General features: G+C 43.5%; 1 protein-coding gene across 2 annotated transcripts in view; it reads left to right on the forward strand.

Moving 5' to 3' along the window:
- Positions 1-613: 613 nt before the first annotated feature.
- The window catches only part of SLC22A18 (solute carrier family 22 member 18), a 144599-nt gene continuing 127988 nt past the window's right edge, over positions 614-17224 (forward strand). For both annotated transcript variants that reach the window (XM_061610169.1, XM_061610170.1), the window contains exons 1-2: positions 614-861; positions 2598-2695. In XM_061610169.1, the coding sequence (XP_061466153.1) occupies positions 679-861; positions 2598-2695 (281 nt within the window). In that variant the 5' untranslated portion in view covers positions 614-678. The remainder of the gene's footprint in view (positions 862-2597; positions 2696-17224) is intronic.

The following is a 17224-nucleotide window of genomic DNA, read 5'->3' on the forward strand; positions in this document are numbered from 1 at the left end:
CTTCAGTAGAAAGTCACTTTGACCCACAAGCAGCTTCTCTGCCTCCCTTGGTGCTTGCACAGAGCCTGGACATTTTCACGGCTGTCATCCATTTTAGTCATGGTTGCTCTAGGATTTGCAGAATCCAGCAGTTCCTTGGGCCTGGCAGGACCAGATTAACAAGCTCAACTGAATGCAGTGAGACTTAGATCCGAGTAAACTTGCATTGGGCTGGGCTACACTGTCATTTTGTGTTTTAGGTTTGGGTTTTTTAACTAAAACAGACACTATCAAAGGGGGCCGCATAGGAATTATATATTCTGAAAAATTGTCATCATAACAGGTTAGTCAAACCCTGTGATGGTGGTTCAGGATGGTCAGCTTATTCACACAAAATTGGGTTGTTAACCCACACTTTCTAGTGCAATTATCCCATCATTTTTCTATCCACAAAAAAAGATAAGAAAAGTGATAGAAAATTGCACTAGAAAGTACAGGATGACAACCACTAGCTGGCAGTGTTGTATAACCTCCATGCTGGAAACCTATCAGCAGGAATACTTCCAATCCAAGTTAAAAACCATGACTTTTGTACCCTATATATATTAATGAGCTTGTGTTCCCTCCCCGGCTGAAAGTTCATTCTCACTGGCATTCCTCCAGACAAACGTTTGTGCCTGACAGCTTCCCCTGTGCAGCATGAACCTACGAATCCTTCCGGAGAGAGAGAAACAACAAAGACTGGAATTGAGAGAAGAACCCTTGGAGAAGGGTGATAATAGAAGAGTAAATATGATCTCCAAGCAAAGGGTGATCCAAGTAACGTATCTGATTACAGCTGTGGACCTAACCTGCATGTTCATGCAGTTTGGGATTGTTCCAGTGAGTATAAGAAGTATGAACTTTTAATTCAAGCTGGGGGTGGCCAACTATTTCTTAAAATGGTTGCGTATTGCTCTGTGTCTGTGGAACCCTGTCGGGATCAGGAGGCGAAAAAAGAATATTTGCTCTGTGGTGATGTAACTCTCTGAAATAGGCACACCCCTTTATAACAAGGGCAAGCTGGCAACCATAGAGCCAAACCAGTTAGGGATATATCTTCCTTTGGGCACAGGAAGAGGGACCAAATGCTTCCTGCTTGTCTACACTGCCCTGGTAATTTTTTCTGCTACAGCATGTATATGTTTAATCTAAACACGCAAAGAACAGCACCTTTAAATGTCCTGCTGGGTTACTCAGAGTTTAGAAGGCTGCACCCATTTGCTTGACATGAACACCAGAATACTGTTGCACACACCCCAATTTCCAAGTGGTGAGATACTCCCAGGGGTTCCAATGCTTACCCAGGGTTCAGTTTCCTTGGAGTGAAGGTGTCTGGAGACTGTGGTGTCTTCATGATTTATGGTTTATATACACATATATACAATGAGATGGAAGGGCTCATAGCATTAACACTGCAATAGATCTTGCTTCTCCGTTAGGCTTCCTGGGAGGCACCCCAAAGCCATGGAGTTCAGCAAGCAGAGCAGTCAAGCCTCTTGTGTCTTTCCCACTTCCAGCTCCACATCAGACTAAAACAAATGCAGGCTTCCTGTTTGCCTCAGGATGGCAGGGGAAGGTCTACCCTTCTTGGAAGAGCATAATTAGCCAGTTGTTCCTATGGCAATGCCTCTCCTCTTGACCAAGTTTTTTGTTTATTTGTTTTATTTATTTATGTTTTAGATGCCCAGTACTAAAAAATAGTCTCAAGGCGACTTACAGCATAAAAGTCCTATAAAATACTGTATATATTACTTACAATATATGCTGTATAGTGAGATTTCAATACCTTGGACAGCTCCTTGAAAGTTCACACTAAAACCCGGAACCGATTCACTGCCTTACTGACATCGGAGCCACCAGTCTCCACTGAGCCAATGGAAACTGGCGATCAAAGCAAGCTCTGATGGTTTTCACCAATTACTTTTAAATAAGACCTAACTTGAGCTATTATTAGCAGACTCCCTATTTAGTACCTGCATATCATATAGCTTTGGTCTTCATCTGGATCATGACCCAGTCTAAGGTGAGTTGCGCCAAAAGCACCATCACCTACCATTCTCTTCTTTTAAAATGGGGAAGGGGGAAAAGAGAGCAGAAAGGTGGTGATATATGATATGAGGATATACTAAAGGTGGGCATATGTTGCAGGTAGGTTGTGATTAAAAGTCCTCCTCTGAAAAGTTTCATAACTACTTTTCTCAGGTGTCCTGTTTTGTTTTGTTGCTCTTTGGAGGATAAACTGGTAGGAAAACCTAACTGCTTGATTCAACAAAGCAGATGGCTGGAAAAAAACTAATATTTGTACGATTTAAGACATTACATGGTTCTATGCCATAGAGGGTATTAGGTTCTGAGCCAATGAAAGAGGCAAAAGCAAGCCCTCTGTTTTGTGGCTTAAGAGAATGTTATTTGGGCTTGAAGGGTGAGTGACCAACCACGTAGCTTATATGTCCTGGACATGCAAACATAGAAGATTGCACCATAGCCTCACCAGTGTTTTAGGATTTAGTTTTAGCTTCCCTGTCATTCAAAAGTGTAACATACATCCTTTCTCTGTGATTTCCCCCCTCTTTTAGTATTTGTCAACAAGCCTGGGTTTGGATGCCGTTGGGTTTGGCTACTTGCAAACGGCCTTTGGTGTTCTTCAGCTCCTGGGAGGTCCCATTTTTGGGAGGTAAATATAAAACAGTTCTTGTGAACCTGGTGGAATGTCAGAATTGCTTGTCATTAATAACACTATTTTATTTTTAGCTCAGAAAAATAATTTAAATAGCCATCTGGATTTCGTGACTGGTAGCAGGGGAATGAAAGACTCCTTACTACTATATTATATAATAACCAACTGGACTGTATAGTCCCTATTTTTTTTTAAAAAAAAAACACATTCTGATTGCCAGTGGATCTTGGCCAGTGCAGGAACTATTAATAAGGCCATATACCCACAAGTAGCTGTTAATGACAGAACAGGAAGGAGAGTGAGGAGGAAGAAAGCTGCATAGTGAGACCCATGTTCCATTACTTTTGTACGTTTTAGATGTTGAATTTAGACAAAAATGTCATAGATTTGAATCCTGACAAGATGACTGCAGACCACCTATTTCAAAATACAGAGGGCAAAGGACAAGGGTGATACCTGTCATGTGAGATGAGGAGGATTTTCATTCATGTACATTTCTGCTCTGGCAGAAGCAGCAGCAGGAGAAAGGAAAGCCGGCAAGACAGTACGGCTGTGAGACAGATCAGGTGTGTGTCACCGTGGCCTCATACCTGTACCATTGGGTGGTAAATACTTTGTGAAGCCCCTTCCTTACAGGTTGCCTCCAGACTCCCAGTATTTTGTGGAAGAGATACGGCCAAATACTGAAAATTTAGGTTTGTGCAATTAAACTGGATCAAACAAATCAGAGTGAATATTCATTGTCATATAACCCCTGCAAACAAACCAGAATGAGTGCCCATTAAAGAGCAGATATTGTATAGCTTCCATGCAAGCTTTGTGCAAGCAAATCAGGCTGAACGCTCAGTAAACAGGTCATCCACAGGAACGTGAGTTTATTTGGTGGGGGGGAGTAGGGGGAATTGGGTCAATTGTATATTTTACTTTATTTATTGATTTTTAAATGTTTCTTGTTATTATTTATTAATTCATGAATCACCTTCTACTTGTATGTCTCAACGCAACTTAGAGCCATATAATAAAGATGTTTAAATAGTTTTAAAAACAGTACAAAACCAGCAGAAAATAGGTTCAGAACCAGTACAAAATGAGACCTTTTCACCCAGCTGGAAAAGCTTGCAAAAAAAAAAAAGTCTTCAATTGTTTCTGGAAAGTGCATATAGTTGGTGCCTGCTCCAAATCCCACAAACAAGGTGTTTCGGGGCTCCTGCAGCTGACCTTATTCAGCAGTCATCCTGATTTGTTGGCACAAAGGTTATGCTACAGTGGTTAGACTATGTCTGGTCTTTATTGAATGTTGCTCTGGTCTAAACTATTGGGGTCTTTAAAGGTAATGATCAACATTTTGAATTGAGTCAGAAACTGTTCTCCTGTGCAAATCTTTTGCAGACAGTTGTCCCTGTATACTCAGTACAGAGGAACATGTGAAAATGAGGATACACTAGAATTAAGTCACTTGGGTGGGGCTTTGATTTTTTTGGGGGGGATGAGGTTTCATCCCTTCCCCCACTATCACAATTTTGCCAGCCTTAAAAATTAGTATTTATGTGAGACTCCTGGAAAAAATTGTTTATGCAAAAAATATTAGTATTAATAAAGAGCACAATCCAGCCAAAGTGAAGCATTTTAATGCCACTAGTAGTGCTCTAAGCATGCACATTGTTACTTGGAAGTAAGTGGGAATGTAAAAATGCTTAGCTGAGGCTGGATCATGCTCTAAGGCAGACTTCATCAACCTGGTGCCCTCCAGATGTTTTGAACTACAACTCACATCAGCCCCAGCCAGCATAGCCATACATAATTAAGAGCATAAGAACATAAGCAGAGCCTGCTGGATTAGGCCAGTGGCCCATCTAGTCCAGCATCCTTTTCTCACAGTGGCCAACCAGATCCCGATGGGAAGCCTGCAAGCAGGACCTGAATGCAAGAGCAGTCTCTCTTCCTGTGGTTTCCAGCAACTGGTATTTGGAAGTATACTGCCTCCAATTATGGAGGCAGAGCATAGCCATCATGGCTAGTAGCCTTATCTTCCATGAATATGTCTAATCTTCTTTTAAAGCCCTCCAAGTTGGTGGCCATCACTGCCTCTTGTGGGGGTAAATTCCATAGGTTGTTTTTTGTGTGTGTAAATTCCATAGTTTAATCCACTCTTGTGGGAGTGAATCCCATAGTTAAAACTACTTTATTTTGTCTGACCTGAATCTTCCACCATTCAGCTTAATTGGATGGGCATGAGTTTTAGCATTATGAGAGAGGGAGAAAAAAAATTCTCTATCCACTTTCTCCATGCTATGCATATTTTATACACTTCTATCATATTGCCTCTGACTTGCCTTTTCTCTAAACCAGTGGTTCCCAACCTTTATGAGTACAGGACCCCCTTTGTAAGCTCAAAAAAGTTCATGACCCCCCATTGCAATTTTAGTCTCTTTTAAATGAAAAAATGGTGTGTGGCAAAAATCACATCTCCAAATATCACTTTCCATAAAAAACTCCCTGAAAACAGGGAGGTGTTGCTTTCTTTTCTTAATGAAAAGGTCCAATCAAATTGGTATTCCCCTCCCCCCCCACAGTATGAAGATGTACAGTCCTATCTCCCAACACCAGTGGGTTACAGTGTTGGACTAAGATCCAGGTTCAAATTCCCTGCAGCCATGAAGCCCACTGGATGACCTTGGACCAGACACAGTCTCTCAGCTGACCTATCTCACAGGGTTGGTGTAAGGATAAAATGGAAAAGGGGGGGAACCTTGAACAACTTGGAGGAAAGGTGGGATATAAATGCAATATTAGTTAAATAAATAAATACATTTCAGCTGCAGTGTGTGGACCCCAGCCTCAGCCAACGTGCTGAGCTTTTTAATCATCATCATCATCAAGAAGCAGCAGTGTGGTAGCAGTGGGGATGCTAAACTGTGAAGACTAAAGGATGGATAGATTGAGGAGGGGATTAGTACTTTCAGGCCTTGGGATGATCATCAGAACTGATGACTTGGTTAGTGTGCACTTGGTGAATGAGAGTGAAACAGAAAACAGATCAGTGCATGCACATACATAAACACACCTGCCCCTCCTGCAAGCATCTGCAGTCATGCATGCATCTGGGCACTTGGGAGGGGTGAAGCCCTCAACTGCTGTAGCATCTTGGAGAGAGATTGGGGATGGAGTGTAGGTGGAAGAAAGGGGGGGCTGGCACATACACTTAGCCTCAGAGATGGGGGGCGAGCACTGCTCCTTGGCTCTGTCTGGGCCAAAGGTGAGATCTGGGTGGCCTCACAAATAAGAATCATTTTTAAAAAGAGGTGGCAATGAAGCAGGAGCCAAAAAAGGCAGGCAGGCTTGTTGCTAAGAAGGAAGGGAGAAAGCAGCCTTTCCTTGAAGCCTTGCTTCTTTTTGCTTCACGAAAAGCCCTCTCCTCTCATTCTGAGCAAGGGTGTTGTCAGCAGCAGTAGTGCAAGGAGCTGGGAGCTGGCAATCGTAATCCCCTCTCCTTCTTGGTAGCTACACCCTCAGCCTCCTTCGGCATCTGCCATGTGTTTTATAGGCAGATGCCTGCCCTCCATGCACCTGAAAAACACTCTGGCACTTCAGCAAAAGTTCACTCCTCTCGTTTGGAGCAATGGGGAGGTGTCGTCTGAAGTGGCAGTGGGAGGCAGAGCATCCAAGTAGTGTAGCCTTTTGTTAAAAATGAAATCATTTCTTTACTGTTTGCGGCGCCCTCTGGATAATTTCACGGCCCCCAGTTTGGGAACCACTGCTCTAAATTAAAAAGCCCCAAACACTGCAACCTTTCCTCATAGGAGAGTCGCTCCATCCCCTTGATCATTCTGCTTGGCCTTTTCTGAACATTTCCAGCTCCACAATATTTATTTATTTATTTATTTATTTATTTATTTTGTTGCATTTATATACCGCCCATAGCAAATAGCTCTCAGGGCGGTAAACAGAATAGGATAAAATACATACATCATAATAATAAAATCACAAAACATATAAGACACAATGAAAACAAAATACAATTAAACAAAATATAAGATGATAAAAGGATTAGTATTACAAGATTAAAAAGATAAAAAGATTAAAATGATTAAAATGCCTGGGAGCATAAGAAGGTCTTTACCTGGCACTGGAAAGATAATAATGTAGGCGCCAGGCGTACCTCTTCGGGGAGGCTATTCCACAACTCAGGGGCCACCACAGAAAAGGCCCTAGATCTAGTAACCACCCTCCGGGCTTCACGATGGGTTGGTACCCGGAGGAGGGCCTTAGATGCTGAACGAAGTGAGCGGGTAGGTTCATAGCGGGAGAGGCGTTCCACCAGGTATTGCGGTCCCATGCCATGTAAGGCTTTATAGGTCATAACCAGCACCTTGAATCTCGCCCGGAAGCAAATAGTTAGCCAGTGCAGGTGAGCCAGAACAGGAGTTATGTGCGAAGACCGACTGGTCCTCGTCAATAGTCTAGCTGCCGCATTCTGCACTAGCTGAAGCTTCCGAACTGTCTTCAAGGACAGCCCTATGTAGAGCGCATTACAGTAATCCAATCTCAAAGTTACCAGAGCATGAACAACTGAGGCGAGGTCATCGCCATCCAGATAGGGGCGTAGTTGGGCTACCAAACGGAGATGGTAAAACGCGTTCTGTGCCACCGAGGCCACTTGAGCCTCAAGAGACAAGGAAGGGTCAAAAAGGACCCCCAAACTACGGACCTGTTCTTTCAGGGGGAGTGTAACCCCATCCAGAACAGGATGCACATCCACCATCTGAGCGGGGAAGGCGTTCACCAACAGTGTCTCAGTCTTGTCTGGATTGAGTCTCAGTCTATTAGTTCTCATCCAGTCCATTATCGTGGTCAGGCAACGGTTCAGCACATCAACAGTCTCACCTGAAGAAGATGAAAAGGAGAAACAGAGTTGCGTGTCATCAGCATACTGATGACAACGCACTCCAAAACTCCTGATGACCGCACCCAGAGGCTTCATGTAGATGTTAAAAAGCTTGGGGGACAAAACCGACCCCTGAGAGACTCCACAATGGAGAGTCCAGGGTGTCGAGTAATGTTCCCCAAGCACTACCTTCTGGTGACGATCCGCGAAGTAGGAGCGGAACCACTGCCAAACAGTACCCCCAACTCCCAACTCCGTGAGTCTCCCCAGAAGGATACCATGGTCGATCGTATCAAATGCCGCTGAGAGATCAAGGAGAATCAACAAAGTCACATTCCCCCTGTCCCTCTCCCGACAAAGGTCATCATACAGGGCGACCAAGGCTGTTTCAGTGCCGAAACTGGGCCTAAAACCGGATTGAAACGGATCCAGATAATCGGTTTCATCCAAGAGCACCTGGAGCTGGTTAGCAACCACCTGCTCCAAAACCTTGCCCAAAAAGGGGACATTCGCCACCGGTCTGTAGTTGTTCAAATTATCTGGGTCCAGGGAAGATTTCTTTAAAAGAGGTCTCACTATTGCCTCCTTGAGGCTACTAGGGACTACTCCCTCTCTCAAGGAGGCATTAACCACTTCCTTGGCCCAGCCGGTGGTTCCAGCCCTGCTAGCTTTCACTAGCCAAGATGGGCAAGGATCCAGAACAGACGTGGTTGCCCGGACCATTCCAAGCACCTTGTCCACTTCCTCGAGCTGCACCAACTGAAACGCATCCAATAATAAAGGACAAGGCCGTGCTCCAGACACTTCACTGGATTCATCTGTCACAACGTCGGAGTCTAAGTCCCGACGGATGCAAGCAATCTTATTTTGAAAGTGTCCAGCAATTTCGTTGCAGCGGGCTTCAGATGTTTCTATAATATCGTGAGGGCCAGAGTGTAAAAGCCCCCGCACAACTTTAAAAAGCTCCGCTGGGCGGCATAAGGATGACCTAATAGAGGCAGCGAAATAAAGTTTTTTCGCTGTCCTTACCGCTTTCATATACAACTTATTGGTGGCACTTACCAAAGCATGGTTACATTCGTTGGGAGTTTGCCTCCATCTGCACTCCAGCCTCCTCCTCTCTTGTTTCATCACTCTCAGCTCCGGGGTATACCACGGAGCTGTATGAGCTCTACATCGGAGGGGGCGCGCAGGAGCGATCGTGTCAATAGCCCGAGTCATCTCCGTATTCCACAGTGCGACCAGGGCCTCGACAGGAGCACCAGTCTTATCAGCCGGAAAATCTCCCAGGGCCCTCTGAAAACCAAGAGGATCCATCAGACTCTGGGAGCGGACCAACCTAATAGGTCCTCCACCTTTGCAGAGGGGAAGAGCTACTGTAAGTCTAAATCTCAACAAGCGGTGATCTGTCCATGACAATGCGGTAGATGAAAAACATCCCACCTCCAGATCACCATCTCCATGACCAGTGGCGAAGATCAAATCAAGAGTGTGTCCCGACACATGCGTTGGGCCAGTAGAAAATTGAGACAGCCCCATTGTTGTCATGGAGGCAATGAAGTCCTGAGCTGCACCAGATAAGACAGCCTCGGCGTGGACATTGAAATCCCCCAGTACCAAAAGTCTAGGGGATCTCAATAGTACCTCCGATACTATCTCCGTCAGCTCAGCTAAGGAAGCTGTTGGGCAGCAAGGTGGACAGTACACCAACAGTATTCCTAGTCTGTCTCCCTGGCCCAATACAAGGTGGAGACACTCCAGACCAGTCGCCGCCTGGACAGGGTGCTGTGTGAGAGGGAAAGTACTCCTATAGACCACAGCAACTCCCCCTCCCTGGCCCTGAGATCTACCACAGTGCTGAACCGCATACCCGGGTGGGCAAAGCTGGGAAAGAGCAACTCCTCCCTGATCACCCACCCAGGTCTCGGTTATACATGCCAGATCGGCACACTCCTCCAGAATTAAATCATGGACAAGGGAGGTTTTATTATGTACCGACCTGGCATTCAAGAGCAGCACATGGAGATCCGAGAGCTGGCTGATAGGACAACCAGCAATCCTGTGGGTACGAGGAGAACCGGAACAAGGCACGGACACAACTTGTCTGGGACGAGTTCCCCTTACCTGGCCAGTTCTCCTCCTAACACCATACCTCCCATTACCCGTCACTACGTTAATTGGGGGCCCCGAAAGTCCCCCCACGAAGGATGGAATCCTTTCTCCCAGGCACATAATAAAAATACACAAATACACATACACAAAACAATCATACAAATCATTCACACCACACTAATCCACACACACAGAACACACAGAACAACAACCACACAAATACAATTAATAATTTAAAAAAATCCTTTTTGAGGTGAGGTGACCAGCGCTGTACACAGTATTCCAAATGCAGCCACACCATAGATTTGTATAAAGACATTATGATATCTGCAGTTTTATTTTCAATACCTTTCCTAATGACCCCCAGCACAGAATTTGTCTTTTTCACAGCTGCTAAACACTGGATCAATATCTTCATTGAACTAAATTAAACCTGGCATTTGACACAGTGGTGGTGTTTGTTGTTGTTGTTATGTGCCTTCAAGTCGATTATGACTTATGGTGACCCTATGAATCAGCAACCTCCAAGACCATCTGACATGAACCACCCTGTTCAGATATTGTAAGTTCAGGTCTGTGGGTTCCTTTATGGAATCAATCCATCTCTTGTTTGGCCTTCCTCTTTTTCTACTCCCTTCTGTTTTTCCCAGCATTATTGTCTTTTCTAGTGAATCATGTCTTCTCATGATGTGTCCAAAGTATGATAACCTCAGTTTCATCATTTTAGCTTCTAGTGACAGTTCTGGTTTAATTTGTTCTAACACCCAATTATTTGTCTTTTTCGCAGTCCATGGTATCCGCAAAGCTCTCCTCCAGCACCACATTTCAAATTTTTCTCTTATCCGCCTTTTTCACTGTCCAACTTTCACATCCGTACATAGAGATCAGGAATACCATAGTCTGAATGATCCTGACTTTGGTGTTCAGTGATACATCTTTGCATTTGAGGACCTTTTCTAGTTCTCTCACAGCTGCCCTCCCCAGTCCTAGCCTTCTGATTTCTTGACTATTGTCTCCATTTTGGTTAATGACTGTGCCGAGGTATATAATCTTTGACAAGTTCAATGTCCTCATTGTCAACTTTAAAGTTACATAAATCTTCTGTTGTCATTACTTTAGTCTTTTTGACATTCAGCTGTAGTCCTGCTTTTGTGCTTTCCTCTTTAACTTTCATCAGCATTCATTTCACATCATTACTGGTTTCTGCTAGTAGTATGGTATCGTCTGCATATCTTATTGATATTCTCCCTCCAATGTTCACACCTCCTTCATCTTGGTCCAATCCCGCTTTCCGTATGATATGTTCTGCGTACAGATTAAACAAATAGGGTGATAAAATACACCCCTGTCTCACACCCTTTCCGATGGGTGTGTTTCTCCATATTCTGTCCTTACAGTAGCCCCTTGTCCAGAGTAGAGGTTGGGCATCAGGACAATCAGATGCTGTGGCACCCCCATTTCTTTTAAAACATTCCATTGTTTTTCATGATCTACACAGTCAAAGGCTTTGCTGTACTCTATAAAGCACAGGGTGATTTTCTTCTGAAATTCCTTGCTCCGTTCCATTATCCAACGTATGTTTGCAATATGATATCTGGTTCCTCTTCCCTTTCTAAATCCAGCTTGGACATCTGGCATTTCTCACTCCATATATGATAAGAGCCTTTGTTGTAGAATCTTGAGCATTACTTTACTTGCATGGGATATTAAGGCAATAGTTTGGTAATTACTGCATTCTCTGGGATCCCCTTTCTTTGGAAGTGGGATATATATTGAATGCTTCCAGTCTGTGGGCCATTGTTTAGTTTTCCATATTTCAAAATTTGGACAGATTCAGTCTGAGTAGCTTGTAGCAAATCTATTGGTATGCCATCTATTCCTGGTGATTTGTTTCTTCCAAGAATTTTAAGAGCAGCTTTCACCTCACATTCTAAAATTTCTGGTTCTTCATCATATGGTTCCTCCGTGAATGAATTTGTCATCCTGTCATCTGTTTTATAGAGTTCTTCAGTGTATTGCTTCCATCTTCCTTTTATTTCATCTCAGTCAGTCAGTGTGTTCCCCTGTTGATTATTCAACATCCCTGCTCGTGGTTTAAATTTCCCTTTCATTTCTCTAATCGTTTGGAATAGGGCTCTTGTTCTTCCCATTTTGTTGTCCTTTTCTATTTCTATACAATAACTATCGTAATAGTTTTCTTTGTCCCTACGTACTAGTCGTCATATAGTTGCATTTAGGGTTCTGACCGTGTTTCTATCTCCTTTTGCTTTTGCTTTCCTTCTTTCTTAAACCATTTTAAGAGTTTCGTCAGTCATCCATTGAGGTCTTTCTTTTTAACAAGAGGTTATTGTCTTTTTGCATTCTTCACTGATAATGTCTCTGACTTCAGTCCATAGTTCTTCTGGTTCTCTGTCAACTAAGTTTAAAGGCTCAAATCTGTTCCTTATTTGATCTTTATATTCTTCTGGGATGTTATTTAAATTGTATGTTGGCATTATGAGTGCTTTGTTCTTCTTTAGCTTTACTCTGATTTTTGATACGATCAGTTCATGATCTGTACCGCAGTCTGCTCCTGGTCTTGTTTGTGCAGAAAGTATGGAACTTCTCCATCTTCTGTTTCCAATTATAATCAATTTGATTCCTATATTGGCCATCTGGTGATGTCCACGTGTACAGGTTGCTCAAAAAATGTGTTTGCAAGAAACAAATCATTGGCTTCACATAATTCAATAAGTCTTTCTCCTGCTTCATTTCTGTCACCTAAGCCCTATTTCCTTACAATTCCTAGTTCTCCTCTGTTCCCTACTTTTACATTCCAGTCCCCCATGATTATCATCATATCTTGTTTTGGTGTGTGATCAATTTCCTCCTGTACTTCTGCGTAAAATCTCTCCAATTCTTCTTCTTCTGCGTTTGATGTTGGAGCATAGACTTGGATGATGGTTATGCTAATAGGTTTCCCATTTAATCTCATTGATATCACTCGCTCAGACCTTGCGTTGTAGCTCCTAATTGCTTTTGCTACATCACTTCTCACTATTAAAACAACCCCATTTCTTCTTGATTTCTCATTTCCTGCATAAAATATTTTGTAGTTGCCTGATTGAAAATGTCCCATTCCAGTCCATTTTAATTCACTCACTCCAAGTATTGTAATGTTGATTCACTCCATTTCTTGCTTGACAATTTCTAACTTTCCCTGGTTCATGCTTCTCACATTCCATGTTCCTATTGTGTGAGTCATACAACTCCGGACTCTCCTTTCGCATCTGTGCGCATCAGGCTCTGGGATTCCTTTCGGCTTTGAGTCAGCTGCGTCATTAGTCACAGTGCTACTCGTACTTGTCCTTTGTTCTTCCCCAGCAGCTCAGTGAGTACGTTCTGACCTGAGGGCCTCATCTTCCAGCACTATCTCGTGTTGCATTTTGGATACTCTGTTCATAGGGTTTTCGTGGTGAGAGGTATTCAGAGGTGGTTCACCATTGCCTTCCTCTGAGTTTGGATGCATCTTAGTCTGTTGTCTCAGCTTTGACCATTCCGCCTTGGGTGCCCCTGCTAGGAGTCTAGCCTCTTGGTCTAGACTCCTGACAGCATTGCTCTCAGCTTCTTCAACACTCTCAAACCCCCTCACCACGTTAAGGTGTGCATTCTAAAGGGGGAGTGGTGCTGTAGTTAGGTAATTTTAGACTCTGGACTCAGTGATTTTCTGTGGGTCTCCCTCTGGATGATAATGTGCGTTAGTTCAGTTACTTCACAATGTCGTAAGTGAGCCCTGCTGTATTTGGGGACTCTGCAGCTCGTTCTGCTGAGTGGGACCCTGGACTTTTGCCACAAAGGTCCTGCTCTGGCAACACTACAGACTCAATAATCATAGAATCATAGAATAGTAGATTTGGAAGGGGCCTATAAGGCCATCAAGTCCAACCCCCTGCTCAATGCAGGAATCCAAATCAAAGCATTCCCGACAGATGGCTGTCCAGCTGCCTATTCAATGCCTCCAGTGTCAGAAAGCTCACTGCCTCTCTAGGTAATTGGTTCCATTGTTGTATGGCTCTAACAGTTAGGATGTTTTTCCTGATGTCCAGTCGAAATCTGGATTCTTGCAACTTGAGCCCATTATTCCATGTCCTGCACTCTGGCACGATCGAGAAGAGATCCCGGCCCTCCTCTATGTGACAACCTTTCATGTACTTGAAGAGTGCTATCATATTTCCCCTCAGTCTTCTCTTCTCCAGGCTAAACATGCCCAGTTCTTTCAGTCTCTCCTCATAGGGCTTGGTTTCCAGTCCCCTGATCATCCTTGTTGCCCTCCTCTGAACCTGTTCCAGTTTGTCTGCATCCTTCTTGAAGTGCGGAGACCAGAACTGGACGCAGTATTCAAGATGAGGCCTAACTAGTGCTGAATAGAGGGGAACTAGTACTTCACGCAATTTGGAAACTATACTTCTCTTAATGCAGCCTAATATAGCATTTGCCTTTTTTGCAGCCACATCACACTGTTGGCTCATATTCAGCTCGTGATCAACAGCAATTCCAAGATCCTTCTCACATGTCGTATTGCTGAGCCAAGTTTCCCCCATCTTATAACTTTGCATTTGGTTTCTTTTTCCCAAGTGAAAAACTTTGCATTTATCCCTGTTGAATTTCATTCTGTTGTTTTCAGCCCAATGCTCCAGCCTATCAAAGTCCCTTTGAATTTTGTTTCTGTCTTCCATGGTATTAGCTATGCCCCCCAATTTTGTATCATCTGCAAATTTGATAAGCATGCTCTGTACTTCCTCATCCAAGTCATTAATAAAAATGTTGAAGAGCACTGGGCCCAGGACCAAGCCCTGTGGTACCCCACTCATTGCGTCCACTCAGTTTGAGAAGGAACCATTGATAACCACTCTTTGAGTACGATTCTGGAGCCAACTGTGGATTCACCTGATAGTTGTTCCATCCAGCCCACATTTAGCTAGTTTGCTAATCAGAATATCATGGGGCACTTTGTCAAATGCTTTGCTGAAGTCGAGATATATTATGTTCACAGCATTCCCACAGTCTACAAGGGAGGTTACCCGATCAAAAAACGAGATAAGATTAGTTTGGCAGGATTTGTTCTTCATAAATCCATGTTGGCTCCTAGTAATCACTGCATTGCTTTCAAGGTGCTTACAGATTGACTGCTTTATAATCTGCTCAGAGCTTGGAAGTAACTCATTATTTTTAACGGGTTACTTGTAATTCGTTACAATTTTAAATAACGAGTGGGTAATTCCATTACATTTGGCAAGTAATGGAACGACTAGTAATTTCCCTACTTTTCAGCTGCAACTTTAACGTTTCCACGTTAGGTTGCACGTTACTTGGGGGCGGGAACAAGGGGAAGACAGCTCCTGGCTGTGATTGGTTAACACAAGACATGTGCCTCACACTGATTGGACCTCTGCGCAGACTCTCTCTTCCCTTGTGATCTGTGTTAGGAGGCACGAGGGAAGAGGTGAATAGGCAGGGCCTGCTAGCATCTGAGAGGACAAAATGGACGCCGGAGGAAAAAGCCAGGGCAAGGACAACGGAGGAGAAGGCAGCAGCAGAATGGCGAAGAGCTGTGGAGGTGAGTGACGATGATTTGTGTATGTGTGTGTGTGTGTGTGTGTGTGTGTGTGTGTGTGCACCCATGGCACCGTTCTGCCCCCTCTGCCCCCCATGGCACCGTTCTGCCCCCCCACTGCCTCTCCTTGCCTCTGCTGCCCCCTCCATCAATCACAAGGCACTTCCGAAACTTCGGCCTACTCAGACCTTGGAAAAGTTACTTTTTTGAACTACAACTCCCATCAACCCTAGGCAACATGGCCACTGGATTAGGCTGATGGGAGCTGTAGTTCAAAAAAGTAACTTTTCCAAGCTCTGGCCTACTTCTCTTCCTTCCCCCCCCTTTTTGAACTCTCCCCCCTGTTCCCATGCATACCTGTGTGCTGTATTTATCCAGACAGAGCACTCCTGCCTTTTAAAATGCCGGCTAGCTTTTTATTGTATATTTATTTGAACTCCATCTTTGTTTTTATTTGTATTTTTGCCCTGTTTAATCACAAGACTGAATTGTATGTGGGACAAAAACTGTCTCAGTAATAATAATAATAATAATAATAATAATAATAATCATTAGGCGTATAATAAATGGCTTAAGGCTGATTTTTTTGTTCTTGGCACAGATGAGGTGAGAAGTAGGGTCCTTGCAGCTCCTCCTCTCAGTCCCCCAGCTCTCAAACTCATGTTCTGTGAGAAAGAGAGAGATTCCCAGTCCCAGAGAGAGATAGACTGTTGACAATCTCTGCTAATATCTATACAAATGTACATAACATGCATCACCTGAACTCACATGATCTAGAGTTACCTTAGATCTTGCAAGATTTGCAAATGAGAAGCAATATGGTTTTATATTAGTTCTGATTGTCTACTGGGCTATCATAGGTTATATGTTTTTTTCATTTTCTATGGCAAAAACTCCAACTTCAGTGGAATTTATTATTCTAATCATTTGAATTTGGCTAATGAATGTTTTATTCTTTCATCAGAACTTTAGCAGTAGTACTAAAATATTAATAAAAAAGAAAAGGGAAAGAAAAAATACTTTACATACATCATTCAGCTGTATTGCTAATTATAGATACAGATATAAAAGATAAACGGCATTTTGTCAAAAGTATTTTTGTCTACATTTTATTCCTCATCCTTGGTTTTCCAAGCTTGGCATGGAATGCTTCTCATACAGAATTAATTTGAAATGCTGCATATTTATTATTATAATCATCATATTCAAAATAAAAAATATATGTACCGCCTTCAAGTTGATTCCAACTTATGGTGACCCTATGAATAGGGTTTTCATGAGGCTGAGAGGCAGTGACTGGCCCAAGGTCACCCAGTGAGCTTCATGGCTATGTGGGGATTTGAACCCTAGTCTCATTTTGTTCTCACAACAACCCTGTGAGATAGTAGGTTAGACTGGCCCAGGCAGGATTATTCAGTGAGCAAAAATGATGCAAATAGGATCTCTTTTAATTGTGCTATCGACCTGCTTACTTCCACTCTGACTGGGGGATCTTGCAGCATGGGGAAGAGATGGGGGCACATCACAGCTGAAGTTCACCCACATAGGAGCATTATCTCTTGTTTATTACAGAACGTTGCAGGTTTTGCTGCTGAGAGCAGCAGTCAGTTAGTGCGGCCACTTGAGTCACAGCTTGTTGATCCTGAGGAGGCAAAACTAGAAAGTGAGGTTCAGAAAGGAGGCCCTGTGCACGAGGAGGAGGAGGGCATGAAGCAGTGCCAGTTGCCCACAGCCACATCTGCAGAACAGCAAGTACCATGGTTTGGCTTTGAGAAAGCTTGTACATTTGTGAGCCAGAGTGGGAAAAATGTTGTTGTACGATGCAATTACTGCCTTCCAAGGATCAAAAATCTGAGATCAGCTGTTTCCTCCTCATCCAATGTGAAGAAACATTTTGAGGTAAGCCTTTGTCATGCTGGTCCTCAAAGAGTGTCCA

This window comes from Rhineura floridana, chromosome 2 (assembly GCF_030035675.1).
Source record: "Rhineura floridana isolate rRhiFlo1 chromosome 2, rRhiFlo1.hap2, whole genome shotgun sequence".
Taxonomy (NCBI): domain Eukaryota; kingdom Metazoa; phylum Chordata; class Lepidosauria; order Squamata; family Rhineuridae; genus Rhineura; species Rhineura floridana.